The sequence below is a fragment of the Vidua chalybeata genome, chromosome 2, assembly GCF_026979565.1.
Source record: "Vidua chalybeata isolate OUT-0048 chromosome 2, bVidCha1 merged haplotype, whole genome shotgun sequence".
Classification (NCBI taxonomy): Eukaryota; Metazoa; Chordata; class Aves; order Passeriformes; family Viduidae; genus Vidua; species Vidua chalybeata.
The window spans coordinates 96,466,994-96,481,035 of record NC_071531.1 but is presented as its reverse complement, the minus strand read 5'-3'; the positions used below and the strand labels follow the sequence as shown (position 1 = coordinate 96,481,035).

At 38.2% G+C, this 14,042-nt stretch overlaps 1 protein-coding gene across 1 annotated transcript in view; it reads right to left on the bottom strand.

The window, feature by feature from the left end:
- Positions 1-13,240, bottom strand: part of LOC128784530 (complement C4-like) — a 41,169-nt gene extending 27,929 nt beyond the window's left edge. Inside the window, exons 1-13 of the mRNA XM_053936217.1 lie at positions 13,126-13,240; positions 11,465-11,657; positions 10,276-10,456; positions 9,561-9,631; positions 9,165-9,250; positions 8,395-8,477; positions 7,185-7,272; positions 4,686-4,791; positions 4,362-4,485; positions 3,927-4,042; positions 3,007-3,174; positions 2,067-2,264; positions 239-430 (exon numbers count right to left, since the gene is read on the bottom strand). Coding sequence (XP_053792192.1) covers positions 239-430; positions 2,067-2,264; positions 3,007-3,174; positions 3,927-4,042; positions 4,362-4,485; positions 4,686-4,791; positions 7,185-7,272; positions 8,395-8,477; positions 9,165-9,250; positions 9,561-9,631; positions 10,276-10,456; positions 11,465-11,657; positions 13,126-13,190 — 1,671 coding nt within the window. The 5' untranslated portion in view covers positions 13,191-13,240. The remainder of the gene's footprint in view (positions 1-238; positions 431-2,066; positions 2,265-3,006; positions 3,175-3,926; positions 4,043-4,361; positions 4,486-4,685; positions 4,792-7,184; positions 7,273-8,394; positions 8,478-9,164; positions 9,251-9,560; positions 9,632-10,275; positions 10,457-11,464; positions 11,658-13,125) is intronic.
- Between the last annotated feature and the right edge of the window lie 802 nt (positions 13,241-14,042).

Genomic DNA, 14,042 nt, shown 5'->3' with positions numbered 1-14,042 from the left:
TAAAATATAGACACTCACAGGGGATGATTTCTCTGTAAGAAACTGTATTTTTCATCTCTTTGAGGCACAACATGGAAACCTTTCTGAGCTATACCTTTTGGCACAACTCCTGATGACTCCTTTTCAATAAAAATGACATGTCTCACTTTATAATCCCAGGCCTGCACTTACTCTGCCAGTACCCCATTTTTAAAAAATTTTGGAATGCAACAACAGAGGCCACAAGCTCTTAAAGCACCTTTCCTTCGCAGACATCCGTGACGTCCAGCCACACAGAATCAGCGATGATCTCTTGCTGGCCCTCGTGCTCAATGAAGTAGTAGGCTAAAAAACGAAAGGCAGGCACCATCTTCTCAGTGATTTTAAGGTTTATGACTTTGTTTGAGGATGGGACCCTTCCCAGAAGCTCAGCTTGTCCCTTTGCCATAACCTGCAAGGCAGAAACAAAGAGAAATCAAATACTGTTACTATGCTCCAGGAAGGGCATTATGTTGCATAATTTTACTGTTTAGTTTTTGTTTGTTTGTTTGTTTTTCCTGAGGCAATTTCTGTTTAAAATATATTCTCTTCTAATGGCACTAACAGTTTTGATTGCCAATCTGTATACCAGTAGCCTGGAGGAGATCTGCACACTGTGGTGGTGGATCTCTGCTACACTGGTCTTGTGGCCCAGGTTTGAACACAAATCTGTCACCCTCCACTCAGTCTTACAGCTTTAGAAGGGGTACCCAGATAGTAGACTAAATTTTGTTTTCTACAATGACTGGTCATCACATCCAGGAAGATACCAGCATTATTTAATCTGTAATCAGTACTGAATCTTTCAGATGGTGTGAAAGAGTTGGAGCAGGAGGTTTCAGGAAAAGTACCACAGACTTGTCTTTAACTGATTTCAGCCCATCCTTCACTATTTAATTCCTTCCTACATTATGTTAACTATATTCATGGGTGGTCAGAGGCACGAAAAACAGGCACAGTAGCAGGAGTGAGAGTGTTCTTCCCTGAACAAAATACGTGAAGCTTTCCCAAACATACAGGGTTTCAGGAAGAAACAAAGGCATGCTACAGCCTGCCCTGAAATCCTCACTGTCTTTGTTAAGACAACCAAAGTTTGGGAGAGACCCTCACTGCTGAGCTCCAGCAGTGTCTGCCACCATCCCTCCCACATGTCCTGCCTGCCCAGCACTACACCTTCCCAAAGACTGGCAGCACCCGTTCCAGCCCTGTGATACATCATCCATTGAAAACAAACCCCCAAACTTAAACTTAACTCCTAGGGATACAATTATTCCAATATATCAGAGTCCTTTTAAAAATAAATGAGAACTGATATCTTGGCACTTATCATCCTGTGAGATTTAGACTTGCCAAGGGAAATTAGGACAAAGAGAGAAAGAAGGGGATTAAATACATTTCACATTCAACAGATTCACTCCTGGAATCTACACATGAACACATTTGTCTCATGCAGCAAAATAAATACTATGCATTTTACATGCTCCCAAAATAAGTGTAAATGTATAAAAAATAGCAGAATCATATAAATAATTTCTGAAAAGAACCTATGGAGATCTCTAGTTCAGCTGCTTGCTCTAAGATGAGGCATCACGAGGGTAAGACTAGGTGAGATTTGTGAGGGTTTCTTTTATTGAGTGTTGAATTTTTCTAAGGCTGGAAAGTCTCTCAACTTTCTGGGGAACCTCTTCCAATATTGCACTCATCACTAGTGAATAGATTTTTCCAAAATGAATCTTCCAGGCCATAATTTTTAACCTTGGCCCCTTGTTACATTGCGTAGCACCACCTAGGACATCTTGTCTCCACCATGCCTTAATTCCTCTTCAAGTAGTTCTAAGTTGCTATTAACTCACTTTTAGGCTCTTCACCCAACTGAACAAGCCCAGTTCCCTCAGCCTGTCTTGGTGGGTCAGGAATGCCAGAACAGCAGTCATCCCACTTGCCCTTTGCTGGAGCCCCTCAGTTTTCCCTTGTATCAATAACTAGGTAAATGTTCCAGGTTGCATAATTTCTGAAAGAAATTACTGATATGACACTATTCTGTTTACCATATAGTAGAAATAGCCAATGTTTCCACGGCCAGGCTGATGAATATCATTCAAGGTGATGGGTAAGGTATCTCCAGGTGCCACAACAGTGTGCGGGATGCTGATGCTGAGGTAGTTTGGAGAAGCAGACTGGTATCTTTCAGCTCTGATACTGGCTTCAGGTGTTTCTAACCTTTCTTTACCCTCTTCAGCCTTTATCTGTCAGGGAAGAAAAGGACAGAGTGAGTAAAGTGTCTCACAGGAGACAGTGCATAGTGTCACCAATAATCATATTGTGCCAGGTTATTTGGAAAACACTGTGAAGTGAGAGGAGGAATTGCTAAGTCCTCATTAGCAGAATGTTGCATCAAACCCCAGGATTTTAGTTACTTTATTCTCTTACCCCATTTCGCCTCTTGCTGTATTTGCATTTGGCATTTTCACCCTTGGCTCTTTTTAAATGAGAATAAATGGGTCAAAATCACAAAGTGATTTTGTATTCAGACAATTTTTTTTCCCCATTTTATATTGTGCACATAATTGAACCCTCTGAGTGGGCGGATGTAGTTGACTCCCTGCATTGCTCAGGACCTTTTCCTTCACTTTCTTCTCATAATTTTCAATCACTTTGTATGGTGATATTCATTACAGTCCCATTTCTATCCTTCATGCCAGGCAAATGCACACCCAAAACACAAAAATGCACCACTATAACCAATGCATGTACTCCCAAGGCTCTGATGTACAGGAGTGTCCTTCACTTGAGACATCCTTCAGGCCCCTGCTCTGTATAACAAATCTTACACAATCTGGACAAGAATCTGCAGGTGGTGTAAGAAATCATGTTCCACCCTCTGTGCTAGTTTAATGAAATGTGATCATCTTCACAGTTGTTTATAATTGTCTTATGAGCAATTCTCAGTGGGATACTTTTAAACATGGATGCTCACATTTTCTTTACCTTTATTTCAAGCATTTGAGCATCTCTGGGGATGTCAAAAGTAATGGAGACCAGACCTTCCCTGTTACAGAAGGCAGTCTTCTTCACTGGGGGTTTTCCAGGCAAGGTAACAGTGGCAGTGACAAAGAGGAAGGCAGCAGGAGCACCATCAACCAAAGTGGCAGATGCCTATTGAAACAAACAAAACAAAAAGTTCTGTTATTTAAAGGAAATCTTATTTTTAAAAAATGCCCACAAATAAGAAGCAATTATAATTTATAATTATAATTTTTGTAAACTGAGAAGAAATATAAAACTGTATGCTCCATCATTCAAAAATCTGAGCTTTGAGAAAAAGGGATAGCAATTGACTCCATCTGGTCTTCAGTTGAGGCAAAAATCTGTGAGTGCAGATTACAAAATGCCCCAGATTTTCAATTGGCATCTATTTGGTCTAAGTAGGTCCCAAAGATATTTGTCATTAACTATTATAAGGTAAATTTCTGACTTCAATTCTTTGTAAAAAACTCTAGAAAATCGAAGGTGTGAAGTTTCAAGCCACATAAACTTAAATGCAGTTTTTTAAAAAGGCTATACCCTGTTTTACTTTTCAGAAGTTTAATTTGATGTGGGATTAATTTGTTACAATATTCTTGTTTCAGTCTTTTGATATGGAAGTGAGAAAGAGATTGTTAAGTTTTATAAAACCCTGTGGTGTGACAGTGCATGTCAACTTCTAGAGCAGAAAAACAGCATTTTCTGTCTGTTCAGACTCTGAGCATACAGAAATGAGACAAACCAGACACACAAACAGTAGCTCTGTTGGACCTATTCTTGAAGGTCTCTGTCCTACAGAGCTCACAGTGGATCAGGTAAGGAAAGAGGGCAGATATAAAAGCATTGCTGTGGAGGCAGACAGATACAGTCAGAGCACTACATACCATAACAGAGAAGGGGGCTCCAGGCACAAAATACTTTTTGGTGTTAGACAGATCAAGAGCATAAGGAGATCTCACAAACTTCACACTGCTGAGTTCCTCTTCCCTCATCTCACCACCTGTTAATATCAAACAGTATGTTGCTATGGAGGCACTAACTATGGACTTGCATAACTTGGATATCTACTTTTCTAAAAGATTTTGTTTTCATTTTCAACTAATGGCAAGAGTTAATGTTACCTAATGTCATCTTCTGCAACTTGGAGCTTGAGCAGCTGCTTTCCATCTAGGATTCTTCTAGTTAATTCCCTACAGCATGAGCAAGATTTACAGCAAAGATGGATCCAGTGAGACCAGATTCCCCACGTAAAAGATTACACCCAAGAAAGATCAATGTGAATCTTCTGGACTGTATCAGCTAAGCCATACTGTACTCACTTGCAGTTTCTACAGTGGTAACAGCAACATATAAATGAAACCCTTCCAGAGTGGAAATACTCTTTCTCAATTTCTCTTCCAAAAGTGGTGTATTTAAAGTAACTCTTCCTTTTCCATTTTGGATCTAAAACAAAAGTGGGAGGGAAAAAAAAAAACAAAAAAAAAGGGAAAGAGAGCCCTTACTTGTTTGTTGCCATTGTTGCCATTAGAAATAAAGTGTTGTTTGTATCACAACTACAGTATTATGGACTTGTAAGTTTCCAGAATTTCTGATAATATTCAACTCAGGTAGGATAAATCACAGTAGTTCCACTGAAAACTTACTGATAGCTGTTGCTCCAGGCCTGGAATAAGTATTTTGTTCTCATTTTCATCAATTATGCCAAATCGCACATATGCAGCACCTTGAATCTCTTTCCCATAAGAATGTCTTTTGAAGGAAGGAAAGTGAGGAGAGGGATCATTATTTTAATAAAAAAGCAAGCATAAGGCAGACTAATCATTTTATGCTGAAACAATATTAGAATATTTGTAGGCATCTCATTTGTAACTAATAGCTTTAAAACAAAGTTTAGTCCCATTCTCTCATAACTCAAACACGAAAAATTTTACTGATCTTTGTGCCAGCTGGTAATTTCAAATGCAAAGATATTTAAAGCATAAGTCACATTGGCAGAATCACATGGGGAGACATAATCTGATAAAATTTCACTAGAGTCAATTTTTCTTTTTTTTTTTTTTTTTTTTTTTTTTAACAAATTTATGAGAACTTAAGTTGCACAGAGAAGTCTAACATCACTCATAACATTTCACCATGTCTATGCTCTTTTCTATGAGCAGAGCATAGAAAATAAGGGATCAGAGAATCATTCCAGGGACTGATATGAAATACTTGGTACCTCTGAAGACATACAGCAGGAAGACCCTACCTGCTGCTATTCTAACACCTACAGTGGGTAGAGTGGACATCCTCTGCCCCACGTTGCTCCTACAGAGATTTAGGCAGTATGGCATAAAAGTCCTCTTGTAAGTGAAATATTTGCCATATCAGCATCTGGTCAGAATACCCCTGAACATTTAATGAAGGTCATGGGGAGAGAGGATAGGGCATGTTGTTGCACCTGGCTCTGTACTCAAGAAAGCCCTGGCAGATGGCATCTTCCAGCAGCACAGTGTGCAATGTGCTACGTGAGACCCATCATGGCCATGGTGCTGTTTTTTGCTTGTGGAAATCCTGCTTCACCTCAGTCCTGTAATGGCTTATTTTTGTTTAAACAAGCCTCTTTCAAATTGACCTGATCAGCAGCACCGAACTCTACCAATAAAGCCAACGGAGAAGCAGCTCTTATGAAAACTGCATTAAATGCCAGAGCTAATAAATGGGAAAAAATAGTCAATTACACCAAGTAATGCCATTACATGCATGGCCTGTTCAGAGAAATAAGTTCAGTCATCAGGAATTCCATATGCTGATTTTGATGAAAATCATGCAGGCCTGTGTAGCACTGCTAGGAGCTTTTCCAATAAGGAAAGGAATGGCCTCCAGTTATTGAACATCAATGTTTCTTCTTAAATAATTATGATGTTAATGAGGAGTCAAATATATATGAAGTTCATAAACTCAAAATAGAGTGCTGCAATAGCACAGAGAAAAATTTAGGAAAAATCAAAATACTAAAGCCAGTGATTTGAAATCACTTCATATCACAATATCAAGTGATCATGATTAAAGCTAGTAATTATTCAATAGAACCAAATAAAAATTTATGGTGATCAAGAGGGGATAAGAAGAGTTGAGTTTGTTCAGGCAAGTACAAGGAGGTGGATACAGGCTTTGTCTGCTCTCTCAAGGTGTGCTGGGGAACAGAAGGACCAGCACAGTCAAGGACAGCAGGCAGTAGTCTAAGTCCTCACTCCTCTGAAACAGAATAGATTTCTCCCAACTGTGAAAGAAGGCCAGCTGCTTCCACCTGCCTGTTCTCATTTCATAACATTTATTCCTCTTTAGAAAAAGGAAAAAACCCAAAGTATCAAGTTCTAATTTAGTCATTCTCCTAAGAGGCAGTTTCTTAGCATTTCCACTCTTATGAAACCTGAAAATTCAACAGCCAAAAAATTATTTTTATTAAAAAATATTTTGATGGATTCAATTTTCATTGTCTGCCTTCCTAAGTTTCTCTGTGTTTCATGCCATTCTAATTTGGTATGGGACCAGGTGCAATTAATTTCCCTTGAGCCCTGCCCCATGGTCTGGCCCATCTGAGAGCTCTGTAGCTATGGAAAACATCCAGACCAGTGCTCTGCTGTTCAGCAATAGACATGTGATGTGGTAGTGATGGTCATGGAAACTCCTCTGATCTTTCTGCATAAATCATTACCCTCAAACAAGCACTAGCTTATTACTTACAGACTTTACTGTGCTTTGAGAAAATTCCATACCAGAACTTGAATCATGTTACATAGCACAGTGGAGGCTTTAGAACATTTCTAAATGTTTAAACTAAAAAATATACAAAAAAAACCCCAGGTGATCAGCCTGGAACCTTGCTTAGCAACACAGAGGAGAATCCTAAATAGCCACCTTTGCTAGCAAACTGAAATATTCAGAAAATGTTGTTCCAGCTTGACCACCATGACTTGGACCCAGGCAACACTCGGCGCTGATGTATCAAGTCCATGGTGGAAACAGAGAGTATATAAGATTAGTCAGATCCAAGGCAAGCCAGAAGATCGTTAAGTGTTAATGAGAAGAAAAAGGAAGAAGTCACAAAACTCATAACTGCTTATCTGCTTCTTAACCAGCTTAGCCCTGAGCACACCTACTTTGCCTCGATATCAAACACAAAGCTTTCATTCCAGATGTGGTAGTATGAATGAAGTGGGATGAGTTTGACTTCAAAACTTGGAAGTTCTGTATGAAAAAAAGAAGACAAAAGGTCACGACATGTGAGTTTCAAACATACCTTAAACGCCTGTTGTGGTAACACACACTGAGACAATGCAGCTGCACTGAGGGGATGTTTTAGTTTGAATTAGCAGTGCTCTTCTGAAGCAAATCTGGTCATTTTCCCTTATTCTGCTTTGCTTCACATAGTGGAGCAGTCTTCAAGCACACAAAATGTATTTATTTACAATGAAAATACAATAAACTCTGACCACACATGGGCATGAAGTACCCTGAACTAGGAGCAGGCTGAACTAAACCCACCCTGAAATGGGTTGAGTGTGGATATGAGCTCCTCAGCATCAGCTGTGCCATTCTGAATTTGCTCCTACAAAGCCAACCTATTTGCTCCTGCAGGTATATCAGAGTGATTTGCTCCTGCTTGCAGGAGAGGAGGCAGTAATCTCCACAATTCTGCTACCTCCACTAGCGAAGGCAATCAGTTTTGTTAAACTGAGATTTTTATACAATCTCAAGGTTTCCTTTTGTCTTTGAAGGAGAAAAAAACCAAAACAATGAAACAAAAACCCCACATTAATTTTACAAGAAAGTATAATTTCAGTGTAAATCAATCAAACCACTTCTTGTCCCAAATTGTTACATTTTTACTTTATCCAAAGGGCCCTTATTTTCCATAAAAAAGGTTATTTGAGGATAGGAATAACTCAAATAAACTTCCAGATTGAATTCGACTGAGACAAAATGGGCAGCTTTTTTTTTTTTTTTCTTTTTTTTTCCTTCCCAGTCTTCACTGCAAACTTTAGCCAGAATTGCAATGACTTCAAAATGGTGCTCATCTCATTTATTTTTTTTCTGCGGTAGGCGAGCCCTTCCAATGTTTTGTGACAAAATGTTAAAAAAATGTTTACAATGTTACTAAATCTCTATAAAACCAGAGGTGTTTATATTTTTTTTTAAATATAAGTGGAAGCTACACAAACCCAGAGATCAGAGATAGCAATGATGCATTGAAATATCATGAAAGTTGTCCTAAGTGCCTAACTACAGCCAGCTTTAACCACTGCAGTATATTTTTAGCACATTGTGATAGCTCCTTATATTTATAATGCAAATGTTATAATATCTCACCGTATCTTTTAACTTCAAATTCAGTGGAAACATTAGACATTTCATGTTGATGAAACCAGGCTTTGATTTTCCAAATTCCAGGCCTAAAGTTCAGATTCAGCAGAAAATATTTAATTACAATTCCTCAGATATTTTATGATGCCAACATATAAATTATCACTGAATTATAATATTTTCCTTACTTTGATCTCATCCCTAGCTAATTAATTAATGGCTTTCTTTTTACTGGGAGGAGCCAGCAACATATTTCCAAATGTCTTAGGAAACACTCAAAACAAGTATGAGGAAGTGCAAGATAACATATTTGCAAACCACTACCTTTGAAAAGTCTGCGGAAACAGAGAACTCATCAAATATTTCCTATAGATTATCTTCACTGAGATATCAAAATCAACCTAGCATGCCAGAAGACCCTGACTATTAAGAAAAAGTTTGACTGTTTGAAATCAGATATAATAAAAGACACTTTACAGACTAGCCCTTGTAGATGTGCTCTCTTGAATGCAGCCATACATTTGAGCAGATATTTGAGCAGTTTGTTTAATTGTTCTTTATCAGGATACATGTTGCTAATTGCAGCATATTAACAGTAAATTCTGGACTCATCTCTCCAAGGTAATAGGATATTTAAAGGTAAAAGGATATTGATCATAGGCTCCATATGTGTCCCACGGTGAAAGAAGGAAAATTTTGAAAGGTAATTCAAGAAAGTCAGCAGTTAAAAATCTTAATCTACAGGTTTTGATGCAGAAGGCACAGCAGTAACATACTCAGCAATGTCAGGTATATCAAAGTGTTCACCAAACACAGCGTTTATTTTCCGGTCTGACTTTTTAACCACCATTCCCTTGGAATTCTGTTGAGACAGAAGAAGCAAACATGAAATTATGCACCAGGTGTCAAACATTTACATCCAAAAGCTCAAGGTCATATCCTAGTCCTAAGGAAGAGAAAATGTTTTGCTTACTTTCCTACTTTATTATTCACACATCATGTATCTCCATGTTTCTGATATGGGCCAAAAATAACTAGATATCTCACTATGTGCAAATGCAGATATCTGGAGAGGAGTCCCAGTTATTGTTGTGCTCTTGGATGTTTTGTACAAGTTTTCCATAGCTCCTGTGCTGAAGAAGCGCTCATCAAAAGTGTTTTTGCATACTTACTAGCACAGCAACTGTAACCGTGTCATCTGTCGGCCTCATAGCATTGTCCAGAATGAAGATCCTGTATCTGACTGTTTAACAGAAGAATAAATATGTTCACAAATTTCTTTCTGGACTTTCTATATACATATCATTGCATTCTGGAAACTGAGCTACCAAAGTTAAGATAAAACACTTTCTTTTAGTGAAAAGAAGACTGAGAAATTTAAAAAAATAATTTTCCATAGTCTTCACATGTTACACGACTGGATAAATATTTGAAGCAAATTCTGAAAATTACTCTGGGAACTCCACTTGTTTTTGTGTTCCTTCTGCAGCTGAGGCCTGAACTCAAACTCAAACCCCTTTTTTACTTCCCACTTTTGTTAATTAAATTGGTAAGTAACAAAGCAGTAGCGCTCATAACAAGCAAAGGTAACTTATTGCTGGTGTTACAAGCAGAAGCAGTAGGAGTTCAGTTTTTGGCAGTTGCTCATGAATTTTTTTTCCAAAGGAAAGTCATCATTAACCTTTTTGAACAAAAAGGAGCAAATTTTGTCTGTCTCCCTTAAAAGTGCCTGTTTCTGGAAGCATTTCCACAGGGGTTGCTTCAATGTGCAGCGCAGACCCTGCAGAAGCCCTGGCTGCCAGAACAACTGGCTCATTATTACTTTTTCTAATCCTGCCCTTGTAACATCCATATTCAACACCTGAAGACAAGCATTTGTATTTTAACCTTGGGAACTTGGTGTGTATATGGGCTTATCTGTCTGGATGAAAATGTAGCCTTTCTTAGAGGACAGGAGGATGCGAGTGCTCTTGGCAGTCATATGAAGCTCCTTGCTCTCAGTGACCAGTAGAACATATGGCAGATTACTCTTCTTGAACAGGCTCTGCTGCAGACTCCCTGGCTTGACCTGAAGAGAATAAAAGGGAAAACCCCCCACAGAGTCAGAGATGAGCCTGGTAACTTTGGGACCACATAGCTGAGGCCCCACAACAGCTGAAGAACTTAAATAATCTTATTAGCACCATTCAACATAAGATTTGCAATTATATCTTTCTTACTGGGTATTATATCCTTCTTAATAGGTGAATATTTCTTTTAAAGTAGAAATACTCTCTGATCCTCCATTTTCCACCACAGAAAAACACTTTCTTCTGTCCAGTGTCAATAACTCCAGGTGGGAGACTTCAGTCTACATGCCTGTAACCTGTAACTCCTATTTATGCTAAAATCTTGGTTATGAGATCGCTGCTTTACTTCATGCAGTTTAATGTGTTGTTTCTAAACATCACCCTTGACAGGAACCTGATTTGAAAGCTCAGCTGTTAGCTTTGGGAGTAACCAACCAGAGCTAAACTGAATATTGCTGTGTGCTTTTTTCCCAACCAAATAGCCCGAACTAGTGCTACTAAAATTAATGCTGCCAGACTTCAAAGAATCATGCCAGGAGTAAATGATGCAACATAGGACATAAAGAATTAATCAACTCAAAAATCTGCAGAAAGAACACAGGCTTTGGTCTGAGAGACTACACATTTTTAAAGGTTTCTCCTGTATTGTAAAATTGCCAGTAGTAACCAAAAGGCCTGAATGCAGTCATACTTTAAGCAAAAATCCCAAAAAAAAACAACAGTGATAAAACAATTAAATGTGTTCAAATTAAATTTCTTTTTTCACCATGTGACAAATTCTTGAGCTATATGGGCACAAAAGAATATTTACAATCACCACTGAAATTACATTCAGCATTGTTTTATTAGCTGGTTGGGTGAATAGGGTGCTGCTGTCACTGGAATTGTTTTTGTCGGTGTCTCTCAGGATCAGTGTTGTCTCGGTTCCAGCCTATTCCAAGTAGAGATTATGTGCTTTTTATCACAAAATTAAAAAAAAAAAAAAATCACTGTGGTGGCAGACTCACCATTATTTTTTTCATCTCTTGGTAGCCATTATTTTGATTAAGGTTAAAGTAGATCTTCTCTGATATTAGCTGATTTTTCGTCTCATCTTTGAAGTATGCAGTAACTTGCACAGGGCTCTGTGCCCCATGGACTTGAACTGTTATCGTCTCATGTGTGCCCAAATGCACCACATTTGGGGCAGTAATAAGAAATCTAAAACAACAGATAAGCAGATTGTCCAGTATGTTCAATGAATGTCCAAACAATATGAATTTTAAAGATAAAACAGGGTCGCACAAAATAGCTGAGCGTGGGACTTGTGGAGATCAACTAATCCATCACCCTTGTTAGTCAGAGTAGAGGTTACAAGAAAATAATTTTCTCTGACTGATCTCTAGATTCTGAACTTTCCCATTTAAGTCCTGTAAAACATCAATCACTATACATAGACGAGAAAAAGCCTGCAATATGTCCCAGGGACTACCAGCGCAATTTATAACCTGGTGCAACTCAGAGACAGCTCTGTAAACTCAGATTTCTGAAACAGAATGAGGCCATGCATTGAAAGACAACGAATATATATTCAAAAATACACAATTAATGCTACAAAGTTATGTATCTTCATGTACTAGCACCCACATTATGCCAGCTTATGCTTTACTATGTCAGGAGGTATAGATTCCCTATATAACCCTATGTATGGGGTTGCAAGTAGCTGATCTTCCTTGCAATATCACTGTGAAATATTGGAAATGAGAGATCACAGAAAGTAAGACACATCCCTGGGAAGGGCTGAGTTGGAGGCTAAATTGGTTGGGATTTTTTTCTTCTTTACTGTTTTCCTTCATTCTTAACTACTCTGGTGCTCCTTACTAATTGATTTCATGACCTTTAAAATGTAGATCATTATCCTTGCTCTCATTTTTTCAAGTCTATTTTACACAAAACAATTTTACAAAAATCAGAGAACTGTGTGAAGAGCCAAGTCCTGTCTCTTCACCTGTGATGTCTTATAGATAAAGAACAGTTCTGAGCTCAAGATAGGTGCTTTTGGAAAATTAGTATTTTTCAGAAGATTTCTAAAATGAAAGGTGAATGATTTTCTATTATCAGAATGGGTTGGCTGAACTACCTTTTTTATTTTTCAAAAAAACCCTTCTTCTTTCTTAAATGCATAAAATGAATGGTGAGGTATAGAAATCAGGCAATGAAGTTGTTATTTAATTTTATTCACTTGGAATCTGTTGGCTCTAGCAAAAGGTGACACAAGGCCTAGCTTATATGTAAATCTCCACTGAAACAGAGGATAAATATAGAATACTGAAGGTCTCCCAGAAATTAAACCTTTGCTTTCTGCAATGTATAAATCAATTACAGAGTTTTTTCCCCCAAGATTTTTCAATCGAATAAATGTCACAAACAATAAATGATCAAGCAGCAATAAGAGAGTGAACAACATGCTTTAGTAGTACATTTTTAGTTATTGGCTCCTGAGAGAAGATTTCTTCCTCAAAAGGGTAGATTTAAGCTTTTTACTTCTCACCTATTTAAGGTTACAAAAACTTTCAGTGGTCCAAGAACCTGGCTTTTTTGATTCTCTATTGGGAAAGAGAGACTATTTCCTACCTCCACTTTCAAGGGACTTGTTAGCATTGAAGAATTTGTAATAAAATATACTTACGATGGTGTTTGCTGTGTATTGGACAGCAGCAAACAGAAGCTCATCAACAATACCAGCCTTTCCATTGGAAAACTCTACAACATCTGCAAGACACATGCACCAAAGAGCCACCATCAATCTAGGTGCTGGCTGTAGGAAATGGGCTGACAGAACATTGCAGCAAATGATGTTGCCTATCTTGGTTATTTATTAATAACTTGCAAAACTGTGCAAGCAATAGTGATGGACATGCTGGTGGTGCACACAGTAATACCCTAGGGAGAAACGTTCTGGACTAAGTCACAATTTCATATTTTTTTGTTCATCCATTCTCTTCCCAGCTTCAATGTTTTCACACGATAGCAACTAAAAGTCAAGTGCAGAGAGAAGTTTTCACAAATAATGCAAAGGCATCCCAAAATCAAACAAAACACTGTGGCTTCAAGAGGCTGTAGAGTATTTCTAAATGGGGACAAATGCAGGTGACAGGTTCCTTCTCTATGCCTTTATTTAACCCCAGACATCTCTGTGGTCCAGCAAAGGTGAAAGTTCCTTCTGGTTTAGACAGTACCAAAGGAACTGTGCTGGAAATCTACCTGTACAAATCAGTCTCAATCTGTGGTGCTTGGAGGCATTCATCTGCTTTAACTTCACTGAAAATGAAATTGATGCCATTATCTGAGCCACTTAGTCCAATTTTCCTTTATGCCCAGGACACTGGGCTTTTCCAGAAGGTAATTAGTCTTGTCTTACCATAAATATGTAAGATGAATCATCAGCTGAAGGCATTCCAGACTGCACGAAACACATCTTAAAAAGTAGGATACTGATAAACAGGTGGGAAAAAAAAGCCCACCTGAAGAATAACTGTTTATACAAAAACCAGTTTTGCTCAAAGGTAAATGAAAGAACTGAAACCATCATCAGGTCTCATTTTT